Source organism: Pleurodeles waltl, chromosome 12 (assembly GCF_031143425.1).
Source record: "Pleurodeles waltl isolate 20211129_DDA chromosome 12, aPleWal1.hap1.20221129, whole genome shotgun sequence".
NCBI lineage: Eukaryota > Metazoa > Chordata > Amphibia > Caudata > Salamandridae > Pleurodeles > Pleurodeles waltl.
Genome location: NC_090451.1, coordinates 91,831,393 through 91,857,157, shown reverse-complemented (window position 1 = coordinate 91,857,157; position 25,765 = coordinate 91,831,393). Strand labels below are relative to the sequence as shown.

General features: G+C 48.9%; 1 protein-coding gene across 1 annotated transcript in view; it reads left to right on the top strand.

Annotated features, from left to right (window-relative positions):
- LOC138267056 (solute carrier family 12 member 2-like) overlaps positions 1-25,765 on the top strand; it is a 131,190-nt gene that overhangs the window by 57,893 nt on the left and 47,532 nt on the right. Inside the window, exon 16 of the mRNA XM_069215904.1 lies at positions 24,784-24,891. Coding sequence (XP_069072005.1) covers positions 24,784-24,891 — 108 coding nt within the window. The remainder of the gene's footprint in view (positions 1-24,783; positions 24,892-25,765) is intronic.

Sequence of the window (25,765 nt, the reverse complement as noted above, 5' to 3'; positions counted from 1 at the left end):
TTACTTTAGAATGGGGAGGGGTCAATGGCCTGAAACAGGTGGTGGTCTCCTCAAATATCCCAGTGGACTGTCTGCTTGGAAATGACCTGGAGTCCTCAGCATGGGCTGAGGTAGAACTAAAAACCCATGCAGCAATGCTGGGTATCCCTGAACTGGTGTGTGTGAAAACAAGAGCACAATGCAAGGCACAGGGTGAACAAGTAGAGCTGGAGTCTGGAAGAATGGCCCAGCCTACCAAGAGGAAAGGAAAGTCAGTTGGGAAACCAACTGCAACACAGCAAAAGAAAGGGAACCTCTCTTCTCAGGAAGATGTTCTGCCCTCTGAGGGAACTGAGCCTTTGGAGCTTGAACCTTACCAGGTTGAGCTCTTAGGCCCAGGGGGACCCTCAAGGGAAGAGCTGTGTAAGGGACAAGAAACCTGTCCCTCTCTTGAAGGCCTTAGGCAGCAAGCTGCTGAAGAGTCCAAAGGCAAGAAAAATGGAACACATAGGGTCTATTGGGAAGATGGGCTCCTGTACACTGAGGCCAGAGACCCCAAACCTGGTGCCACTAGGAGAGTGGTAGTGCCTCAGCTGTTCAGAGAGTTCATCCTAACATTGGCCCATGACATTCCCCTTGCTGGACATTTGGGACAAACCAAGACGTGGGAGAGGTTAGTCAACCACTTCTACTGGCCCAATATGTCCAACATGGTTAAGGAGTTTTGCCTCTCCTGCCCCACCTGTCAAGCCAGTGGTAAGACAGGTGGGCATCCAAAGGCCCCCCTCATTCCACTTCCAGTGGTGGGGGTGCCCTTTGAAAGAGTGGGTGTGGACATAGTTGGTCCACTGGAACCTCCCACAGCCTCAGGAAATATGTATATCCTGGTAGTAGTGGATCATGCTACCAGGTATCCTGAAGCTATTCCCCTTAGGTCGACTACTGCCCCTGCGGTAGCCAAGGCCCTCATTGGTATCTTTACCAGAGTGGGTTTCCCTAAGGAGGTGGTGTCTGACAGAGGTACCAACTTCATGTCAGCATACCTAAAGCACATGTGGAATGAGTGTGGAGTGACTTATAAATTCACTACACCATACCATCCACAAACTAATGGCTTGGTTGAGAGATTCAACAAGACATTAAAAGGCATGATCATGGGGCTCCCAGAAAAACTCAAAAGGAGATGGGATGTCCTCCTGCCATGTCTGCTTTTCGCTTACAGGGAGGTACCACAGAAGGGAGTAGGGTTCTCACCCTTTGAACTTCTGTTTGGTCATCCTGTAAGGGGACCACTTGCCCTTGTTAAAGAAGGCTGGGAGAGACCTCTCCATGAGCCTAAACAGGACATAGTGGACTATGTACTTGGCCTTCGCTCTAGAATGGCAGAGTACATGGAAAAGGCAACCAAAAACCTTGAGGCCAGCCAACAGCTCCAGAAGTTTTGGTATGACCAAAAGGCTGCACTGGTTGAGTTCCAACCAGGGCAGAAAGTCTGGGTTCTGGAGCCTGTGGCTCCCAGGGCACTCCAGGACAAATGGAGTGGCCCTTACCCAGTACTAGAGAGGAAGAGTCAGGTCACCTACTTGGTGGACCTGGGCACAAGCAGGAGCCCCAAGAGGGTGATCCATGTAAACCGCCTTAAGCTCTTCCACGACAGGGCTGATGTCAATCTGTTGATGGTAACAGATGAGGATCAGGAGGCAGAGAGTGAACCTCTCCCTGATCTTCTGTCATCAGACCCAAAAGATGGCACAGTAGATGGAGTGATCTACTCAGACACCCTCTCTGGCCAACAGCAAGCTGATTGTAGGAGAGTCCTACAACAGTTTCCTGAACTCTTCTCCTTAACCCCTGGTCAGACACACCTGTGTACCCATGAGGTGGACACAGGAGACAGCATGCCTGTCAAGAACAAAATCTTTAGACAGTCTGACCATGTTAAGGAAAGCATCAAGGTGGAAGTCCACAAGATGCTGGAATTGGGAGTCATTGAGCGCTCTGACAGCCCCTGGGCTAGCCCAGTGGTCTTAGTCCCCAAACCTCACACCACAGATGGAAAGAAAGAGATGAGGTTTTGTGTGGACTACAGAGGGCTCAATTCTGTCACCAAGACAGATGCTCATCCAATTCCAAGAGCTGATGAGCTCATTGATAAATTAGGTGCTGCCAAATTTCTAAGTACCTTTGACTTGACAGCAGGGTACTGGCAAATAAAAATGGCACCTGGAGCAAAAGAAAAGACAGCATTCTCCACACCTGATGGGCATTATCAGTTTACTGTTATGCCCTTTGGTTTAAAGAATGCCCCTGCCACCTTCCAAAGGTTGGTGAATCAAGTCCTTGCTGGCTTGGAGTCCTTTAGCACAGCTTATCTTGATGATATTGCTGTCTTTAGCTCCACCTGGCAGGATCACCTGGTCCACCTGAGGAAGGTTTTGAAGGCTCTGCAATCTGCAGGCCTCTCTATCAAGGCATCCAAATGCCAGATAGGGCAGGGAACTGTGGTTTACTTGGGACACCTTGTAGGTGGAGGCCAAGTTCAGCCACTCCAACCCAAGATCCAGACTATTCTGGACTGGGTAGCTCCAAAAACCCAGACTCAAGTCAGGGCATTCCTTGGCTTGACTGGGTATTACAGGAGGTTTGTGAAGGGATATGGATCCATTGTGACAGCCCTCACTGAACTCACCTCCAAGAAAATGCCCAAGAAAGTGAACTGGACTGTGGAATGCCAACAGGCCTTTGACACCCTGAAACAGGCAATGTGCTCAGCACCAGTTCTCAAAGCTCCAGATTATTCTAAGCAGTTCATTGTGCAGACTGATGCCTCTGAACATGGGATAGGGGCAGTTTTGTCCCAAACCAATGATGATGGCCTTGACCAACCTGTTGCTTTCATTAGCAGGAGGTTACTCCCCAGGGAGCAGCGTTGGAGTGCCATTGAGAGGGAGGCCTTTGCTGTGGTTTGGTCCCTGAAGAAGCTGAGACCATACCTCTTTGGGACTCACTTCCTAGTTCAAACTGACCACAGACCTCTCAAATGGCTGATGCAAATGAAAGGTGAAAATCCTAAACTGTTGAGGTGGTCCATCTCCCTACAGGGAATGGACTTTATAGTGGAACACAGACCTGGGACTGCCCATGCCAATGCAGATGGCCTTTCCAGGTTCTTCCACTTAGAAAATGAAGACTCTCTTGGGAAAGGTTAGTCTCATCCTCTTTCGTTTGGGGGGGGGTTGTGTAAGGAAATGCCTCCTTGGCATGGTTGCCCCCTGACTTTTTGCCTTTGCTGATGCTATGTTTACAATTGAAAGTGTGCTGAGGCCTGCTAACCAGGCCCCAGCACCAGTGTTCTTTCCCTAACCTGTACTTTTGTATCCACAATTGGCAGACCCTGGCATCCAGATAAGTCCCTTGTAACTGGTACTTCTAGTACCAAGGGCCCTGATGCCAAGGAAGGTCTCTAAGGGCTGCAGCATGTCTTATGCCACCCTGGAGACCTCTCACTCTGCACAGACACACTGCTTGCCAGCTTGTGTGTGCTAGTGAGGACAAAACGAGTAAGTCGACATGGCACTCCCCTCAGGGTGCCATGCCAGCCTCTCACTGCCTATGCAGTATAGGTAAGACACCCCTCTAGCAGGCCTTACAGCCCTAAGGCAGGGTGCACTATACCATAGGTGAGGGTACCAGTGCATGAGCATGGTACCCCTACAGTGTCTAAATAAAACCTTAGACATTGTAAGTGCAGGGTAGCCATAAGAGTATATGGTCTGGGAGTATGTCAAACACGAACTCCACAGCACCATAATGGCTACACTGAAAACTGGGAAGTTTGGTATCAAACTTCTCAGCACAATAAATGCACACTGATGCCAGTGTACATTTTATTGTAAAATACACCACAGAGGGCACCTTAGAGGTGCCCCCTGAAACTTAACCGACTATCTGTGTAGGCTGACTAGTTTTAGCAGCCTGCCACAAACCGAGACATGTTGCTGGCCCCATGGGGAGAGTGCCTTTGTCACTCTGAGGCCAGTAACAAAGCCTGCACTGGGTGGAGATGCTAACACCTCTCCCAGGCAGGAATTGTCACACCTGGCGGTGAGCCTCAAAGGCTCACCTCCTTTGTGCCAACCCAGCAGGACACTCCAGCTAGTGGAGTTGCCCGCCCCCTCCGGCCAGGCCCCACTTTTGGCGGCAAGGCCGGAGAAAATAATGAGAATAACAAGGAGGAGTCACTGGCCAGTCAGGACAGCCCCTAAGGTGTCCTGAGCTGAGGTGACTCTAACTTTTAGAAATCCTCCATCTTGCAGATGGAGGATTCCCCCAATAGGGTTAGGATTGTGACCCCCTCCCCTTGGGAGGAGGCACAAAGAGGGTGTACCCACCCTCAGGGCTAGTAGCCATTGGCTACTAACCCCCCAGACCTAAACACGCCCTTAAATTTAGTATTTAAGGGCTACCCTGAACCCTAGAAAATTAGATTCCTGCAACTACAAGAAGAAGGACTGCCTAGCTGAAAACCCCTGCAGCGGAAGACCAGAAGACGACAACTGCCTTGGCTCCAGAAACTCACCGGCCTGTCTCCTGCCTTCCAAAGATCCTGCTCCAGCGACGCCTTCCAAAGGGACCAGCGACCTCGACATCCTCTGAGGACTGCCCCTGCTTCGAAAAGACAAGAAACTCCCGAGGACAGCGGACCTGCTCCAAAGAAAAGCTGCAACTTTGTTTCCAGCAGCTTTAAAGAACCCTGCAAGCTCCCCGCAAGAAGCGTGAGACTTGCCACACTGCACCCGGCGACCCCGACTCGGCTGGTGGCGATCCAACACCTCAGGAGGGACCCCAGGACTACTCTGATACTGTGAGTACCAAAACCTGTCCCCCACAGCGCCGCCTGCAGAGGGAATCCCGAGGCTTCCCCTGACCGCGACTCTTTGAACCTAAAGTCCCGACGCCTGGGAGAGACCCTGCACCCGCAGCCCCCAGGACCTGAAGGACCGGACTTTCACTGGAGGAGTGACCCCCAGGAGTCCCTCTCCCTCGCCCAAGTGGAGGTTTCCCCGAGGAATCCCCCCCTTGCCTGCCTGCAGCGCTGAAGAGATCCCTAGATCTCCCATTGACTTCCATTACAAACCCGACGCTTGTTTCTACACTGCACCCGGCCGCCCCCGCGCTGCTGAGGGTGAAATTTCTGTGTCAACTTGTGTCCCCCCCGGTGCCCTACAAAACCCCTCTGGTCTGCCCTCCGAAGACGCGGGTACTTACCTGCAAGCAGATCGGAACCGGGGCACCCCCTTCTCTCCATTCTAGCCTATGTGTTTTGGGCACCACTTTGAACTCTGCACCTGACCGGCCCTGAGCTGCTGGTGTGGTGACTTTGGGGTTGCTCTGAACCCCCAACGGTGGGCTACCTTGGACCAAGAACTGAACCCTGTAAGTGTCCTACTTACCTGGTAAAACTAACAAAAACTTACCTCCCCCAGGAACTGTGAAAATTGCACTAAGTGTCCACTTTTGAAACAGCTATTTGACAATAACTTGAAAAGTATACATGCAATTTTGATGATTTGAAGTTCCTAAAGTACTTACCTGCAATACCTTTCGAACAAGATATTACATGTTAAATTTGAACCTGTGGTTCTTAAAATAAACTAAGAAAAGATATTTTTCTATATAAAAACCTATTGGCTGGATTTGTCTCTGAGTGTGTGTACCTCATTTATTGTCTATGTGTATGTACAACAAATGCTTAACACTACTCCTTGGATAAGCCTACTGCTCGACCACACTACCACAAAATAGAGCACTAGTATTATCTATTTTTACCACTATTTTACCTCTAAGGGGAACCCTTGGACTCTGTGCATGCTATTCCTTACGTTGAAATAGCACATACAGAGCCAACTTCCTACAATGGGCTTGGGGCACTTACATGGATGAGTTAGAATTTTGCTTGTACCCATAAGTCTGATTGCTTTGCTAATTTCACATTCAGCCCTAATCCATGATCATGCAAAGCCATAATGTAGGCACTGCTGTAATATACACCTGCTTTTTTAATGGTCCAGTGGAGTTAAGCAAAATTGCTGGTGATTAGGGAATATCTAATGTCTACTGGGGCCATTATCAGGGAGCCAGAATAAGACCCAATATTTATTCCCTGAAATTACTGATGCTTCTGGCATGAGAAATTCCTTTGGGTGGTGTAGGAAGTTGGCTCTGTATGTGCTATTTCAAAGTAAGGAATAGCATGCACAGAGTCCAAGGGTTCCCCTTAGAGGTAAAATAGTGGTAAAAAGAGATAATACTAATGCTCTATTTCGTGGTAGTGTGGTCGAGCAGTAGGCTTATCCAAGGAGTAGTGTTAAGCATTTGTTGTACATACACATAGACAATAAATGAGGTACACACACTCAGAGACAAATCCAGTCAATAGGTTTTGTTATAGAAAAATATCTTTTCTTAGTTTATTTTAAGAACCACAGGTTCAAATTTAACATGTAATATCTTGTTTGAAAGGTATTGCAAGTAAGTACATTAGGAACTTTGAATCATTTCAAGTGCAGGTATACTTTTCAAGTTATTCACAAATAGCTATTTTAAAAGTGGACACAGTGCAATTTTCACAGTTCCTGGGGGAGGTAAGTTTTTGTTAGTTTTACCAGGTAAGTACGACACTTACAGGGTTCAGTTCTTGGTCCAAGGTAGCCCACCGTTGGGGGTTCAGAGCAACCCCAAAGTTACCACACCAGCAGCTCAGGGCCGGTCAGGTGCAGAGTTCAAAGTGGTGCCCAAAACGCATAGGCTTCAATGGAGAGAAGGGGGTGCCCCGGTTCCAGTCTGCCAGCAGGTAAGTACCCGCGTCTTCGGAGGGCAGACCAGGGGGGTTTTGTAGGGCACCGGGGGGGACACAAGCCCACACAGAAATTTCACCCTCAGCGGCGCGGGGGCGGCCGGGTGCAGTGTTAGAACAAGCGTCGGGTTCGCAATGGAAGTCAGTGAGAGATCAAGGGATCTCTTCAGCGCTGCAGGCAGGCAAGGGGGGGCTTCCTCGGGGAAACCTCCACTTGGGCAAGGGAGAGGGACTCCTGGGGGTCACTTCTGCAGTGAAAGTCCGGTCCTTCAGGTCCTGGGGGCTGCGGGTGCAGGGTCTTTTCCAGGCGTCGGGACTTAGGTTTCAGAGAGTCGCGGTCAGGGGAAGCCTCGGGATTCCCTCTGCAGGCGGCAGTGTGGGGGCTCAGGGGGGACAGGTTTTGGTACTCACAGTCGTAGAGTAGTCCGGGGGTCCTCCCTGAGGTGTTGGTTCTCCACCAGCCGAGTCGGAGTCGCCGGGTGCAGTGTTGCAAGTCTCACGCTTCTTGCGGGGAGATTGCAGGGTTCTTTAAAGCTGCTCCTTTGGATAAAGTTGCAGTCTTTTTGGAGCAGGTCCGCTGTCCTCAGGAGTTTCTTGTTGTCGTCGAAGCAGGGCAGTCCTCAGAGGATTCAGAGGTCGCTGGTCCCTTTGGAAGGCGTCGCTGGAGCAGAGTTCTTTGGAAGGCAGGAGACAGGCCGGTGAGTTTCTGGAGCCAAGGCAGTTGTTGTCTTCTGGTCTTCCTCTGCAGGGGTTTTCAGCTAGGCAGTCTTTCTTCTTGTTGTTGCAGGAATCTAATTTTCTAGGGTTCAGGGTAGCCCTTAAATACTAAATTTAAGGGCGTGTTTAGGTCTGGGGGGTTAGTAGCCAATGGCTACTAGCCCTGAGGGTGGGTACACCCTCTTTGTGTCTCCTCCCAAGGGGAGGGGGTCACAATCCTAACCCTATTGGGGGAATCCTCCATCTGCAAGATGGAGGATTTCTAAAAGTTAGAGTCACCTCAGCTCAGGACACCTTAGGGGCTGTCCTGACTGGCCAGTGACTCCTCCTTGTTATTCTCATTATTTTCTCCGGCCTTGCCGCCAAAAGTGGGGGCCGGGCCGGAGGGGTCGGGCAACTCCACTAGCTGGAGTGTCCTGCGGTGCTGTGACAAAGGGGTGAGCCTTTGAGGCTCACCGCCAGGTGTTACAGCTCCTGCCTGGGGGAGGTGTTAGCATCTCCACCCAGTGCAGGCTTTGTTACTGGCCTCAGAGTGACAAAGGCACTCTCCCCATGGGGCCAGCAACATGTCTCTAGTGTGGCAGGCTGCTGGAACTAGTCAGCCTACACAGATAGTCGGTTAAGTTTCAGGGGGCACCTCTAAGGTGCCCTCTGGGGTGTATTTTGCAATAAAATGTACACTGGCATCAGTGTGCATTTATTGTGCTGAGAAGTTTGATACCAAACTTCCCAGTTTTCAGTGTAGCCATTATGGTGCTGTGGAGTTCGTGTTTGACAGACTCCCAGACCATATACTCTTATGGCTACCCTGCACTTACAACGTCTAAGGTTTTGTTTAGACACTGTAGGGGTACCATGCTCATGCACTGGTACCCTCACCTATGGTATAGTGCACCCTGCCTTAGGGCTGTAAGGCCTGCTAGAGGGGTGTCTTACCTATACTGCATAGGCAGTGAGAGGCTGGCATGGCACCCTGAGGGGAGTGCCATGTCGACTTACTCGTTTTGTCCTCACTAGCACACACAAGCTGGCAAGCAGTGTGTCTGTGCTGAGTGAGAGGTCTCCAGGGTGGCATAAGACATGCTGCAGCCCTTAGAGACCTTCCTTGGCATCAGGGCCCTTGGTACTAGAAGTACCAGTTACAAGGGACTTATCTGGATGCCAGGGTCTGCCAATTGTGGATACAAAAGTACAGGTTAGGGAAAGAACACTGGTGCTGGGGCCTGGTTAGCAGGCCTCAGCACACTTTCAATTGTAAACATAGCATCAGCAAAGGCAAAAAGTCAGGGGGCAACCATGCCAAGGAGGCATTTCCTTACACAACCCCCCCCCCAAACGAAAGAGGATGAGACTAACCTTTCCCAAGAGAGTCTTCATTTTCTAAGTGGAAGAACCTGGAAAGGCCATCTGCCTTGGCATGGGCAGTCCCAGGTCTGTGTTCCACTATAAAGTCCATTCCCTGTAGGGAGATGGACCACCTCAACAGTTTAGGATTTTCACCTTTCATTTGCATCAGCCATTTGAGAGGTCTGTGGTCAGTTTGAACTAGGAAGTGAGTCCCAAAGAGGTATGGTCTCAGCTTCTTCAGGGACCAAACCACAGCAAAGGCCTCCCTCTCAATGGCACTCCAACGCTGCTCCCTGGGGAGTAACCTCCTGCTAATGAAAGCAACAGGCTGGTCAAGGCCATCATCATTTGTTTGGGACAAAACTGCCCCTATCCCATGTTCCGAGGCATCTGTCTGCACAATGAACTGCTTAGAATAATCTGGAGCTTTTAGAACTGGTGCTGAGCACATTGCTTGTTTCAGGGTGTCAAAGGCCTGTTGGCATTCCACAGTCCAGTTCACTTTCTTGGGCATTTTCTTGGAGGTGAGTTCAGTGAGGGCTGTCACAATGGATCCATATCCCTTCACAAACCTCCTGTAATACCCAGTCAAGCCAAGGAATGCCCTGACTTGAGTCTGGGTTTTTGGAGCTACCCAGTCCAGAATAGTCTGAATCTTGGGTTGGAGTGGCTGAACTTGGCCTCCACCTACAAGGTGGCCCAAGTAAACCACAGTTCCCTGCCCTATCTGGCATTTGGATGCCTTGATAGAGAGGCCTGCAGATTGCAGAGCCTTCAAAACCTTCTTCAGGTGGACCAGGTGATCTTGCCAGGTGGAGCTAAAGACAGCAATATCATCAAGATAAGCTGTGCTAAAGGACTCCAAGCCAGCAAGGACTTGATTCACCAACCTTTGGAAGGTGGCAGGGGCATTCTTTAAACCAAAGGGCATAACAGTAAACTGATAATGCCCATCAGGTGTGGAGAATGCTGTTTTCTCTTTTGCTCCAGGTGCCATTTTTATTTGCCAGTACCCTGCTGTCAAGTCAAAGGTACTTAAGAATTTGGCAGCACCTAATTTATCTATGAGCTCATCAGCTCTAGGAATTGGATGAGCATCTGTCTTGGTGACAGAATTGAGCCCTCTGTAGTCCACACAAAACCTCATCTCTTTCTTTCCATCTTTCGTGTGAGGTTTGGGGACTAAGACCACTGGGCTAGCCCAGGGGCTGTCAGAGCGCTCAATTACTCCCAATTCTAGCATCTTGTGGACTTCCACCTTGATGCTTTCCTTAACATGGTCAGACTGTCTAAAAATTTTGTTCTTGACAGGCATGCTGTCTCCTGTGTCCACATCATGGGTACACAGGTGTGTCTGACCAGGGGTTAAGGAGAAGAGTTCAGGAAACTGTTGTAGGACTCTCCTACAATCAGCTTGCTGTTGGTCAGAGAGGGTGTCTGAGTAGATCACTCCATCTACTGAGCCATCTTTTGGGTCTGATGACAGAAGATCAGGGAGAGGTTCACTCTCTGCCTCCTGATCCTCATCTGTTACCATCAACAGATTCACATCAGCCCTGTCATGGAAGAGCTTAAGGCGGTTCACATGGATCACCCTCTTGGGGCTCCTGCTTGTGCCCAGGTCCACCAGGTAGGTGACCTGACTCTTCCTTTCTAGCACTGGGTAAGGGCCACTCCATTTGTCCTGGAGTGCCCTGGGAGCCACAGGCTCCAGAACCCAGACCTTCTGCCCTGGTTGGAACTCAACCAGTGCAGCCTTTTGGTCATACCAAAACTTCTGGAGCTGTTGGCTGGCCTCAAGGTTTTTGGTTGCCTTTTCCATGTACTCTGCCATTCTAGAGCGAAGGCCAAGTACATAGTCCACTATGTCTTGTTTAGGCTCATGAAGAGGTCTCTCCCAGCCTTCTTTAACAAGAGCAAGTGGTCCCCTTACAGGGTGGCCAAACAGAAGTTCAAAGGGTGAGAATCCTACTCCCTTCTGTGGCACCTCTCTGTAAGCAAAACGCAGACATGGCAAGAGGACATCCCATCTCCTTTTGAGTTTTTCTGGGAGCCCCATGATCATGCCTTTTAATGTCTTGTTGAATCTCTCAACTAAGCCATTAGTTTGTGGATGGTACGGTGTAGTGAATTTGTAAGTCACTCCACACTCATTCCACATGTGTTTTAGGTATGCTGACATGAAGTTGGTACCTCTGTCAGACACCACCTCCTTAGGGAAACCCACTCTGGTAAAGATACCAATGAGGGCCTTGGCTACTGCAGGGGCAGTAGTCGACCTAAGGGGAATAGCTTCAGGATACCTAGTAGCATGATCCACTACTACTAGGATGTACATATTTCCTGAGGCTGTGGGAGGTTCCAGTGGACCAACTATGTCCACACCCACTCTTTCAAAGGGGACCCCCACCACTGGAAGTGGAATGAGGGGGGCCTTTGGGTGTCCACCTGTCTTACCACTGGATTGACAGGTGGGGCAGGAGAGGCAAAACTCCTTAACCTTCTGGGACATATTGGGCCAGTAGAAGTGGTTGACTAACCTCTCCCACGTCTTGGTTTGTCCCAAATGCCCAGCAAGGGGAATATCATGGGCCAAGGTCAGAATAAACTCTCTGAACGACTGAGGCACTACCACTCTCCTAGTGGCACCAGGTTTGGGGTCTCTGGCCTCAGTGTACAGGAGTCCATCTTCCCAATAGACCCTATGTGTTCCATTTTTCTTGCCCTTGGACTCTTCAGCAGCTTGCTGCCTAAGGCCTTCAAGAGAGGGACAGGTTTCTTGTCCCTTACACAGCTCCTCCCTTGAGGGTCCCCCTGGGCCTAAGAGCTCAACCTGATAAGGTTCAAGCTCCAAAGGCTCAGTTCCCTCAGAGGGCAGAACTTCTTCCTGAGAAGAGAGGTTCTCTTTTTCTGACTGTGTTGCAGTTGGTTTCCCAACTGACTTTCCTTTTCTCTTGGTAGGCTGGGCCATTTTTCCAGACTCCAGCTCTACTTTTTCACCCTGTGCCTTGCATTGTGCTCTTGTTTTTACACACACCAGTTCAGGGATACCCAGCATGGCTGCATGGGTTTTTAGTTCTACCTCAGCCCATGCTGAGGACTCCAGGTCATTTCCAAGCAGACAGTCTACTGGGATGTTTGAGGAGACCACCACCTGTTTCAGGCCATTGACCCCTCCTCATTCTAAAGTTACCATTGCCATGGGATGTGCTTTAGTTTGATTGTCAGCATTGGTGACTGTATAAGTTTTTCCAGTCAGGTATTGGCCAGGGGAAACCAGTTTCTCTGTCACCATGGTGACACTGGCACCTGTATCCCTCAGGCCCTCTACACTTGTCCCATTAATAAAGAGCTGCTGCCTGTATTTTTGCATGTTAGGGGGCCAGGCAGCTAGTGTGGCTAAATCCACCCCACCCTCAGAGACTAGAGTAGCTTCAGTGTGGACCCTGATTTGCTCTGGGCACACTGTTGATCCCACTTGGAGACTAGCCATTCCAGTGTTACCTGGATTGGAGTTTGGAGTGGAACCTTTCTTGGGACAGGCCTTGTCTCCAGTTTGGTGTCCAGACTGACTACAGTTTCGACACCAGGCCTTTTTGGGATCAAAGTTTTTACCCTTGTACCCAGGATTGTTTTGTGAAGAGGCTCTGGGCCCACCCTCCTGTGCAGGTTTTTGGGGGCCTTTAGAAGACTCTTGACTATTTTTATTTTTGGCTGTCTCACCACCTTTCCCCTGGGGAGGTTTTGTGACCCCTTTCTTTTGGTCACCCCCTGTGGAAGTTTTGGACACCCTAGTCTTGACCCAATGGTCCGCCTTCTTTCCCAATTCTTGGGGAGAAATTGGTCCTAGGTCTACCAGATGCTGATGCAGTTTATCATTGAAACAATTACTTAACAGGTGTTCTTTCACAAATAAATTGTACAGCCCATCATAATTACTTACACCACTGCCTTGAATCCAACCATCTAGTGTTTTTACTGAGTAGTCTACAAAGTCAACCCAGGTCTGGCTCGAGGATTTTTGAGCCCCCCTGAATCTAATCCTATACTCCTCAGTGGAGAATCCAAAGCCCTCAATCAGGGTACCCTTCATGAGGTCATAAGATTCTGCATCTTGTCCAGAGAGTGTGAGGAGTCTATCCCTACACTTTCCTGTGAACATTTCCCAAAGGAGAGCACCCCAGTGAGATCTGTTCACTTTTCTGGTTACACAAGCCCTCTCAAAAGCTGTGAACCATTTGGTGATGTCATCACCATCTTCATATTTAGTTACAATCCCTTTAGGGATTTTCAACATGTCAGGAGAATCTCTGACCCTATTTATGTTGCTGCCACCATTGATGGGTCCTAGGCCCATCTCTTGTCTTTCCCTCTCTATGGCTAGGATCTGTCTTTCCAAAGCCAATCTTTTGGCCATCCTGGCTAACTGGATGTCCTCTTCACTGGAGTTATCCTCAGTGATTTCAGAGGTGTTGGTCTCTCCTGTGAGGGAACCAGCATCTCTGACTATTATTTTTGGAGTCAGGGTTTGAGAGACCCTGTTCTCCCTAGATAGGACTGGTAGGGGGGAATTTTCCTCCAAGTCACTATCCTCTTCCTCTGAGTTGCCACCCTCAGAGGGGTTGGCCTTTTTAAACTCTGCCAAAAGCTCCTGGAGCTGTATTTTGGTAGGTTTGGGGCCCATTGTTATTTTCTTTATTTTACAGAGTGACCTTAGCTCCCTCATCTTAAGATGGAGGTAAGGTGTGGTGTCGAGTTCCACCACAGTCACATCTGTGCTAGACATTTTGCTTCTAAAAGTTGGAATACTTTTTAAGAATCTACAACTGGTTCTAGAATCTAATTCAAACTTTTACAAACTTTTAAACTCTAAAAGAAATGCTAAACAGGGTCTAACACAAGGCCCTAGCAGGTCTTTTAAGAATTTAGAAAACTTTTCAAATTGCAAAAATCAATTTCTAATGACAATTTTGGAATTTGTCGTGTGATCAGGTATTGGCTGAGTAGTCCAGCAAATGCAAAGTCTTGTACCCCACCGCTGATCCACCAATGTAGGAAGTTGGCTCTGTATGTGCTATTTCAAAGTAAGGAATAGCATGCACAGAGTCCAAGGGTTCCCCTTAGAGGTAAAACAGTGGTAAAAAGAGATAATACTAATGCTCTATTTTGTGGTAGTGTGGTCGAGCAGTAGGCTTATCCAAGGAGTAGTGTTAAGCATTTGTTGTACATACACATAGACAATAAATGAGGTACACACACTCAGAGACAAATCCAGTCAATAGGTTTTGTTATAGAAAAATATCTTTTCTTAGTTTATTTTAAGAACCACAGGTTCAAATTTAACATGTAATATCTTGTTTGAAAGGTATTGCAAGTAAGTACATTAGGAACTTTGAATCATTTCAATTGCAGGTATACTTTTCAAGTTATTCACAAATAGCTATTTTAAAAGTGGACACTGCAATTTTCACAGTTCCTGGGGGAGGTAAGTTTTTGTTAGTTTTACCAGGTAAGTACGACACTTACAGGGTTCAGTTCTTGGTCCAAGGTAGCCCACCGTTGGGGGTTCAGAGCAACCCCAAAGTTACCACACCAGCAGCTCAGGGCCGGTCAGGTGCAGAGTTCAAAGTGGTGCCCAAAACGCATAGGCTTCAATGGAGAGAAGGGGGTGCCCCGGTTCCAGTCTGCCAGCAGGTAAGTACCCGCGTCTTCGGAGGGCAGACCAGGGGGGTTTTGTAGGGCACCGGGGGGGACACAATCCCACACAGAAATTTCACCCTCAGCGGCGCGGGGGCGGCCGGGTGCAGTGTTAGAACAAGCGTCGGGTTCGCAATGGAAGTCAGTGAGAGATCAAGGGATCTCTTCAGCGCTGCAGGCAGGCAAGGTGGGGCTTCCTCGGGGAAACCTCCACTTGGGCAAGGGAGAGGGACTCCTGGGGGTCACTTCTGCAGTGAAAGTCCGGTCCTTCAGGTCCTGGGGGCTGCGGGTGCAGGGTCTTTTCCAGGCGTCGGGACTTAGGTTTCAGAGAGTCGCGGTCAGGGGAAGCCTCGGGATTCCCTCTGCAGGCGGCGGTGTGGGGGCTCAGGGGGGACAGGTTTTGGTACTCACAGTCGTAGAGTAGTCCAGGGGTCCTCCCTGAGGTGTTGGTTCTCCACCAGCCGAGTCGGAGTCGCCGGGTGCAGTGTTGCAAGTCTCACGCTTCTTGCGGGGAGATTGCAGGGTTCTTTAAAGCTGCTCCTTTGGATAAAGTTGCAGTCTTTTTGGAGCAGGTCCGCTGTCCTCGGGAGTTTCTTGTCGTCGTCGAAGCAGGGCAGTCCTCAGAGGATTCAGAGGTCGCTGGTCCCTTTGGAAGGCGTCGCTGGAGCAGAGTTCTTTGGAAGGCAGGAGACAGGCCGGTGAGTTTCTGGAGCCAAGGCAGTTGTTGTCTTCTGGTCTTCCTCTGCAGGGGTTTTCAGCTAGGCAGTCTTTCTTCTTGTTGTTGCAGGAATCTAATTTTCTAGGGTTCAGGGTAGCCCTTAAATACTAAATTTAAGGGCGTGTTTAGGTCTGGGGGGTTAGTAGCCAATAGCTACTAGCCCTGAGGGTGGGTACACCCTCTTTGTGTCTCCTCCCAAGGGGAGGGGGTCACAATCCTAACCCTATTGGGGGAATCCTCCATCTGCAAGATGGAGGATTTCTAAAAGTTAGAGTCACCTCAGCTCAGGACACCTTAGGGGCTGTCCTGACTGGCCAGTGACTCCTCCTTGTTATTCTCATTATTTTCTCCGGCCTTGCCGCCAAAAGTGGGGGCCGGGCCGGAGGGGGCGGGCAACTCCACTAGCTGGAGTGTCCTGCGGTGCTGTGACAAAGGGGTGAGCCTTTGAGGCTCACCGCCAGGTGTTACAGCTCCTGCCTGGGGGAGGTGTTAGCATCTCCACCCAGTGCAGGCTTTGTTACTGGCCTCAGAGTGACAAAGGCACTCTCCCCATGGGGCCAGCAACATGTCTCTAGTGTGGCAGGCTGCTGGAACTAGTCAGCCTACACAGATAGTCGGTTAAGTTTCAGGGGGCACCTCTAAGGTGCCCTCTGGGGTGTATTTTGCAATAAAATGTACACTGGCATCAGTGTGCATTTATTGTGCTGAGAAGTTTGATACCAAACTTCCCAGTTTTCAGTGTAGCCATTATGGTGCTGTGGAGTTCGTGTTTGACAGACTCCCAGACCATATACTCTTATGGCTACCCTGCACTTACAACGTCTAAGGTTTTGTTTAGACACTGTAGGGGTACCATGCTCATGCACTGGTACCCTCACCTATGGTATAGTGCACCCTGCCTTAGGGCTGTAAGGCCTGCTAGAGGGGTGTCTTACCTATACTGCATAGGCAGTGAGAGTCTGGCATGGCACCCTGAGGGGAGTGCCATGTCGACTTACTCGTTTTGTCCTCACTAGCACACACAAGCTGGCAAGCAGTGTGTCTGTGCTGAGTGAGAGGTCTCCAGGGTGGCATAAGACATGCTGCAGCCCTTAGAGACCTTCCTTGGCATCAGGGCCCTTGGTACTAGAAGTACCAGTTACAAGGGACTTATCTGGATGCCAGGGTCTGCCAATTGTGGATACAAAAGTACAGGTTAGGGAAAGAACACTGGTGCTGGGGCCTGGTTAGCAGGCCTCAGCACACTTTCAATTGTAAACATAGCATCAGCAAAGGCAAAAAGTCAGGGGGCAACCATGCCAAGGAGGCATTTCCTTACACAACCCCCCCCCCAAACGAAAGAGGATGAGACTAACCTTTCCCAAGAGAGTCTTCATTTTCTAAGTGGAAGAACCTGGAAAGGCCATCTGCCTTGGCATGGGCAGTCCCAGGTCTGTGTTCCACTATAAAGTCCATTCCCTGTAGGGAGATGGACCACCTCAACAGTTTAGGATTTTCACCTTTCATTTGCATCAGCCATTTGAGAGGTCTGTGGTCAGTTTGAACTAGGAAGTGAGTCCCAAAGAGGTATGGTCTCAGCTTCTTCAGGGACCAAACCACAGCAAAGGCCTCCCTCTCAATGGCACTCCAACGCTGCTCCCTGGGGAGTAACCTCCTGCTAATGAAAGCAACAGGCTGGTCAAGGCCATCATCATTTGTTTGGGACAAAACTGCCCCTATCCCATGTTCCGAGGCATCTGTCTGCACAATGAACTGCTTAGAATAATCTGGAGCTTTTAGAACTGGTGCTGAGCACATTGCTTGTTTCAGGGTGTCAAAGGCCTGTTGGCATTCCACAGTCCAGTTCACTTTCTTGGGCATTTTCTTGGAGGTGAGTTCAGTGAGGGCTGTCACAATGGATCCATATCCCTTCACAAACCTCCTGTAATACCCAGTCAAGCCAAGGAATGCCCTGACTTGAGTCTGGGTTTTTGGAGCTACCCAGTCCAGAATAGTCTGAATCTTGGGTTGGAGTGGCTGAACTTGGCCTCCACCTACAAGGTGGCCCAAGTAAACCACAGTTCCCTGCCCTATCTGGCATTTGGATGCCTTGATAGAGAGGCCTGCAGATTGCAGAGCCTTCAAAACCTTCTTCAGGTGGACCAGGTGATCTTGCCAGGTGGAGCTAAAGACAGCAATATCATCAAGATAAGCTGTGCTAAAGGACTCCAAGCCAGCAAGGACTTGATTCACCAACCTTTGGAAGGTGGCAGGGGCATTCTTTAAACCAAAGGGCATAACAGTAAACTGATAATGCCCATCAGGTGTGGAGAATGCTGTTTTCTCTTTTGCTCCAGGTGCCATTTTTATTTGCCAGTACCCTGCTGTCAAGTCAAAGGTACTTAAGAATTTGGCAGCACCTAATTTATCTATGAGCTCATCAGCTCTAGGAATTGGATGAGCATCTGTCTTGGTGACAGAATTGAGCCCTCTGTAGTCCACACAAAACCTCATCTCTTTCTTTCCATCTTTCGTGTGAGGTTTGGGGACTAAGACCACTGGGCTAGCCCAGGGGCTGTCAGAGCGCTCAATTACTCCCAATTCTAGCATCTTGTGGACTTCCACCTTGATGCTTTCCTTAACATGGTCAGACTGTCTAAAAATTTTGTTCTTGACAGGCATGCTGTCTCCTGTGTCCACATCATGGGTACACAGGTGTGTCTGACCAGGGGTTAAGGAGAAGAGTTCAGGAAACTGTTGTAGGACTCTCCTACAATCAGCTTGCTGTTGGTCAGAGAGGGTGTCTGAGTAGATCACTCCATCTACTGAGCCATCTTTTGGGTCTGATGACAGAAGATCAGGGAGAGGTTCACTCTCTGCCTCCTGATCCTCATCTGTTACCATCAACAGATTCACATCAGCCCTGTCATGGAAGAGCTTAAGGCGGTTCACATGGATCACCCTCTTGGGGCTCCTGCTTGTGCCCAGGTCCACCAGGTAGGTGACCTGACTCTTCCTTTCTAGCACTGGGTAAGGGCCACTCCATTTGTCCTGGAGTGCCCTGGGAGCCACAGGCTCCAGAACCCAGACCTTCTGCCCTGGTTGGAACTCAACCAGTGCAGCCTTTTGGTCATACCAAAACTTCTGGAGCTGTTGGCTGGCCTCAAGGTTTTTGGTTGCCTTTTCCATGTACTCTGCCATTCTAGAGCGAAGGCCAAGTACATAGTCCACTATGTCTTGTTTAGGCTCATGAAGAGGTCTCTCCCAGCCTTCTTTAACAAGAGCAAGTGGTCCCCTTACAGGGTGGCCAAACAGAAGTTCAAAGGGTGAGAATCCTACTCCCTTCTGTGGCACCTCTCTGTAAGCAAAACGCAGACATGGCAAGAGGACATCCCATCTCCTTTTGAGTTTTTCTGGGAGCCCCATGATCATGCCTTTTAATGTCTTGTTGAATCTCTCAACTAAGCCATTAGTTTGTGGATGGTACGGTGTAGTGAATTTGTAAGTCACTCCACACTCATTCCACATGTGTTTTAGGTATGCTGACATGAAGTTGGTACCTCTGTCAGACACCACCTCCTTAGGGAAACCCACTCTGGTAAAGATACCAATGAGGGCCTTGGCTACTGCAGGGGCAGTAGTCGACCTAAGGGGAATAGCTTCAGGATACCTAGTAGCATGATCCACTACTACTAGGATGTACATATTTCCTGAGGCTGTGGGAGGTTCCAGTGGACCAACTATGTCCACACCCACTCTTTCAAAGGGGACCCCCACCACTGGAAGTGGAATGAGGGGGGCCTTTGGGTGTCCACCTGTCTTACCACTGGATTGACAGGTGGGGCAGGAGAGGCAAAACTCCTTAACCTTCTGGGACATATTGGGCCAGTAGAAGTGGTTGACTAACCTCTCCCACGTCTTGGTTTGTCCCAAATGCCCAGCAAGGGGAATATCATGGGCCAAGGTCAGAATAAACTCTCTGAACGACTGAGGCACTACCACTCTCCTAGTGGCACCAGGTTTGGGGTCTCTGGCCTCAGTGTACAGGAGTCCATCTTCCCAATAGACCCTATGTGTTCCATTTTTCTTGCCCTTGGACTCTTCAGCAGCTTGCTGCCTAAGGCCTTCAAGAGAGGGACAGGTTTCTTGTCCCTTACACAGCTCCTCCCTTGAGGGTCCCCCTGGGCCTAAGAGCTCAACCTGATAAGGTTCAAGCTCCAAAGGCTCAGTTCCCTCAGAGGGCAGAACTTCTTCCTGAGAAGAGAGGTTCTCTTTTTCTGACTGTGTTGCAGTTGGTTTCCCAACTGACTTTCCTTTTCTCTTGGTAGGCTGGGCCATTTTTCCAGACTCCAGCTCTACTTTTTCACCCTGTGCCTTGCATTGTGCTCTTGTTTTTACACACACCAGTTCAGGGATACCCAGCATGGCTGCATGGGTTTTTAGTTCTACCTCAGCCCATGCTGAGGACTCCAGGTCATTTCCAAGCAGACAGTCTACTGGGATGTTTGAGGAGACCACCACCTGTTTCAGGCCATTGACCCCTCCTCATTCTAAAGTTACCATTGCCATGGGATGTGCTTTAGTTTGATTGTCAGCATTGGTGACTGTATAAGTTTTTCCAGTCAGGTATTGGCCAGGGGAAACCAGTTTCTCTGTCACCATGGTGACACTGGCACCTGTATCCCTCAGGCCCTCTACACTTGTCCCATTAATAAAGAGCTGCTGCCTGTATTTTTGCATGTTAGGGGGCCAGGCAGCTAGTGTGGCTAAATCCACCCCACCCTCAGAGACTAGAGTAGCTTCAGTGTGGACCCTGATTTGCTCTGGGCACACTGTTGATCCCACTTGGAGACTAGCCATTCCAGTGTTACCTGGATTGGAGTTTGGAGTGGAACCTTTCTTGGGACAGGCCTTGTCTCCAGTTTGGTGTCCAGACTGACTACAGTTTCGACACCAGGCCTTTTTGGGATCAAAGTTTTTACCCTTGTACCCAGGATTGTTTTGTGAAGAGGCTCTGGGCCCACCCTCCTGTGCAGGTTTTTGGGGGCCTTTAGAAGACTCTTGACTATTTTTATTTTTGGCTGTCTCACCACCTTTCCCCTGGGGAGGTTTTGTGACCCCTTTCTTTTGGTCACCCCCTGTGGAAGTTTTGGACACCCTAGTCTTGACCCAATGGTCCGCCTTCTTTCCCAATTCTTGGGGAGAAATTGGTCCTAGGTCTACCAGATGCTGATGCAGTTTATCATTGAAACAATTACTTAACAGGTGTTCTTTCACAAATAAATTGTACAGCCCATCATAATTACTTACACCACTGCCTTGAATCCAACCATCTAGTGTTTTTACTGAGTAGTCTACAAAGTCAACCCAGGTCTGGCTCGAGGATTTTTGAGCCCCCCTGAATCTAATCCTATACTCCTCAGTGGAGAATCCAAAGCCCTCAATCAGGGTACCCTTCATGAGGTCATAAGATTCTGCATCTTGTCCAGAGAGTGTGAGGAGTCTATCCCTACACTTTCCTGTGAACATTTCCCAAAGGAGAGCACCCCAGTGAGATCTGTTCACTTTTCTGGTTACACAAGCCCTCTCAAAAGCTGTGAACCATTTGGTGATGTCATCACCATCTTCATATTTAGTTACAATCCCTTTAGGGATTTTCAACATGTCAGGAGAATCTCTGACCCTATTTATGTTGCTGCCACCATTGATGGGTCCTAGGCCCATCTCTTGTCTTTCCCTCTCTATGGCTAGGATCTGTCTTTCCAAAGCCAATCTTTTGGCCATCCTGGCTAACTGGATGTCCTCTTCACTGGAGTTATCCTCAGTGATTTCAGAGGTGTTGGTCTCTCCTGTGAGGGAACCAGCATCTCTGACTATTATTTTTGGAGTCAGGGTTTGAGAGACCCTGTTCTCCCTAGATAGGACTGGTAGGGGGGAATTTTCCTCCAAGTCACTATCCTCTTCCTCTGAGTTGCCACCCTCAGAGGGGTTGGCCTTTTTAAACTCTGCCAAAAGCTCCTGGAGCTGTATTTTGGTAGGTTTGGGGCCCATTGTTATTTTCTTTATTTTACAGAGTGACCTTAGCTCCCTCATCTTAAGATGGAGGTAAGGTGTGGTGTCGAGTTCCACCACAGTCACATCTGTGCTAGACATTTTGCTTCTAAAAGTTGGAATACTTTTTAAGAATCTACAACTGGTTCTAGAATCTAATTCAAACTTTTACAAACTTTTAAACTCTAAAAGAAATGCTAAACAGGGTCTAACACAAGGCCCTAGCAGGTCTTTTAAGAATTTAGAAAACTTTTCAAATTGCAAAAATCAATTTCTAATGACAATTTTGGAATTTGTCGTGTGATCAGGTATTGGCTGAGTAGTCCAGCAAATGCAAAGTCTTGTACCCCACCGCTGATCCACCAATGTAGGAAGTTGGCTCTGTATGTGCTATTTCAAAGTAAGGAATAGCATGCACAGAGTCCAAGGGTTCCCCTTAGAGGTAAAACAGTGGTAAAAAGAGATAATACTAATGCTCTATTTTGTGGTAGTGTGGTCGAGCAGTAGGCTTATCCAAGGAGTAGTGTTAAGCATTTGTTGTACATACACATAGACAATAAATGAGGTACACACACTCAGAGACAAATCCAGTCAATAGGTTTTGTTATAGAAAAATATCTTTTCTTAGTTTATTTTAAGAACCACAGGTTCAAATTTAACATGTAATATCTTGTTTGAAAGGTATTGCAAGTAAGTACATTAGGAACTTTGAATCATTTCAATTGCAGGTATACTTTTCAAGTTATTCACAAATAGCTATTTTAAAAGTGGACACTGCAATTTTCACAGTTCCTGGGGGAGGTAAGTTTTTGTTAGTTTTACCAGGTAAGTACGACACTTACAGGGTTCAGTTCTTGGTCCAAGGTAGCCCACCGTTGGGGGTTCAGAGCAACCCCAAAGTTACCACACCAGCAGCTCAGGGCCGGTCAGGTGCAGAGTTCAAAGTGGTGCCCAAAACGCATAGGCTTCAATGGAGAGAAGGGGGTGCCCCGGTTCCAGTCTGCCAGCAGGTAAGTACCCGCGTCTTCGGAGGGCAGACCAGGGGGGTTTTGTAGGGCACCGGGGGGGACACAATCCCACACAGAAATTTCACCCTCAGCGGCGCGGGGGCGGCCGGGTGCAGTGTTAGAACAAGCGTCGGGTTCGCAATGGAAGTCAGTGAGAGATCAAGGGATCTCTTCAGCGCTGCAGGCAGGCAAGGGGGGGCTTCCTCGGGGAAACCTCCACTTGGGCAAGGGAGAGGGACTCCTGGGGGTCACTTCTGCAGTGAAAGTCCGGTCCTTCAGGTCCTGGGGGCTGCGGGTGCAGGGTCTTTTCCAGGCGTCGGGACTTAGGTTTCAGAGAGTCGCGGTCAGGGGAAGCCTCGGGATTCCCTCTGCAGGCGGCGGTGTGGGGGCTCAGGGGGGACAGGTTTTGGTACTCACAGTCGTAGAGTAGTCCAGGGGTCCTCCCTGAGGTGTTGGTTCTCCACCAGCCGAGTCGGAGTCGCCGGGTGCAGTGTTGCAAGTCTCACGCTTCTTGCGGGGAGATTGCAGGGTTCTTTAAAGCTGCTCCTTTGGATAAAGTTGCAGTCTTTTTGGAGCAGGTCCGCTGTCCTCGGGAGTTTCTTGTCGTCGTCGAAGCAGGGCAGTCCTCAGAGGATTCAGAGGTCGCTGGTCCCTTTGGAAGGCGTCGCTGGAGCAGAGTTCTTTGGAAGGCAGGAGACAGGCCGGTGAGTTTCTGGAGCCAAGGCAGTTGTTGTCTTCTGGTCTTCCTCTGCAGGGGTTTTCAGCTAGGCAGTCTTTCTTCTTGTTGTTGCAGGAATCTAATTTTCTAGGGTTCAGGGTAGCCCTTAAATACTAAATTTAAGGGCGTGTTTAGGTCTGGGGGGTTAGTAGCCAATAGCTACTAGCCCTGAGGGTGGGTACACCCTCTTTGTGTCTCCTCCCAAGGGGAGGGGGTCACAATCCTAACCCTATTGGGGGAATCCTCCATCTGCAAGATGGAGGATTTCTAAAAGTTAGAGTCACCTCAGCTCAGGACACCTTAGGGGCTGTCCTGACTGGCCAGTGACTCCTCCTTGTTATTCTCATTATTTTCTCCGGCCTTGCCGCCAAAAGTGGGGGCCGGGCCGGAGGGGGTGGGCAACTCCACTAGCTGGAGTGTCCTGCGGTGCTGTGACAAAGGGGTGAGCCTTTGAGGCTCACCGCCAGGTGTTACAGCTCCTGCCTGGGGGAGGTGTTAGCATCTCCACCCAGTGCAGGCTTTGTTACTGGCCTCAGAGTGACAAAGGCACTCTCCCCATGGGGCCAGCAACATGTCTCTAGTGTGGCAGGCTGCTGGAACTAGTCAGCCTACACAGATAGTCGGTTAAGTTTCAGGGGGCACCTCTAAGGTGCCCTCTGGGGTGTATTTTGCAATAAAATGTACACTGGCATCAGTGTGCATTTATTGTGCTGAGAAGTTTGATACCAAACTTCCCAGTTTTCAGTGTAGCCATTATGGTGCTGTGGAGTTCGTGTTTGACAGACTCCCAGACCATATACTCTTATGGCTACCCTGCACTTACAACGTCTAAGGTTTTGTTTAGACACTGTAGGGGTACCATGCTCATGCACTGGTACCCTCACCTATGGTATAGTGCACCCTGCCTTAGGGCTGTAAGGCCTGCTAGAGGGGTGTCTTACCTATACTGCATAGGCAGTGAGAGTCTGGCATGGCACCCTGAGGGGAGTGCCATGTCGACTTACTCGTTTTGTCCTCACTAGCACACACAAGCTGGCAAGCAGTGTGTCTGTGCTGAGTGAGAGGTCTCCAGGGTGGCATAAGACATGCTGCAGCCCTTAGAGACCTTCCTTGGCATCAGGGCCCTTGGTACTAGAAGTACCAGTTACAAGGGACTTATCTGGATGCCAGGGTCTGCCAATTGTGGATACAAAAGTACAGGTTAGGGAAAGAACACTGGTGCTGGGGCCTGGTTAGCAGGCCTCAGCACACTTTCAATTGTAAACATAGCATCAGCAAAGGCAAAAAGTCAGGGGGCAACCATGCCAAGGAGGCATTTCCTTACAGGTGGATACTGCAGAATCTCAAGTGTTTATTGAGGGTCTCCTTGGAAATAGGAAAATACCCACCAACATCCTTGATTAATCATTATTGTTCCTTGATTTTTCACCCAGACATCTTATGTCTGGAGAACGTCTCTGAAGCTGTTGTGTTCCTGTGAAACGTGTATCCCTGATGGGGGTTTGTAATTCCTATATTGGACCTGGTGAATTTCCTGGCCACTCAAAGTGAATGGAGATGTATTCTTCTGATGTGTGAGAATGTATTTCAATGGCATTTTATTGGTGCAACACCTTAGAAACCTGAACAAACGAAAAAGATGTTGAAAAAGAACTGGGGTAAAAATAACTTATTTCAACAAAATTGATTTGTCTTTATCATATTATTTTTTCAGAAGAAGCCAGAAGGATAAGCACAAAAGACATCAAAGAAGTCATGACAGACACACAGACAGCAGATGAAGGGGTTCAGGAGCCTTTACAAGGGTCCGCAAGCTTCAAAGGTATGTTTTCGCTTGGTGTCGACTTTGGCTATCCTGTCGCATGGGACATATCAATCAGGTTGTAGTGCTTTACCACTTTCTGATTGGTTAAGGAACTTCAGTTTGTATTAATGTAAAAAAACTTTAGGGCTCATGTGAGGAAAGTGCTCCAGACTTCTTGACTATTGTACATCAGGGAGTAGAGGGCAAGCTCATGTGAGCAACACCCTTCATTATTCCAGCTCACACATGAGGTTTATTGGAGCCGACGAATGCGAAAGCAGCAGGCGCATGCCATCTGATATAGTAGGCCAGGAATACTTATCATATACCTTGCACTTCTAACCTAGCCCTCTTCCCAGCATGCAAGTCCATTACTGAATGGGGAAGGGAATGTAGAGGTAATGCTGTCACACATGTACAAAGAGCAATTTTATTCTCACACATTTGCAGCTCATTTTTTGTAAATGAGATGCAATGTTTTTAAGATGGAATGCTTTTAGTGGTACAATTATCACTCAGTGTGGATTTTTATCCATTTAAATGACGGGTAAAAATATTCTGTAGATTAGCTTGACATTAAGCTTTAGTCATCCCGAATGTAGATTTTAGATTTAAACCCTCATTCTAATTATTAGTTTGTTGGAGACACCACAGAGGCACATTTTATTTAACATTATTAAAAAAATCATTGTTTTTAGTAATTTAGAATAGATTTTGCTCAATTTTGTCCCATCTTAAAATCTACCTTCTTTTACTGTTAGAGAAATGGTAAGCAGCTTCGTATAGGTTTTGAAGAAAATGCGTTTGCCCGTATTTCTGGTGTTTCACAATAGGTGTCCTACCTGGCAGATCTAACATTTCTGAAACACAGGTGATTTTCTGACTATGGCAG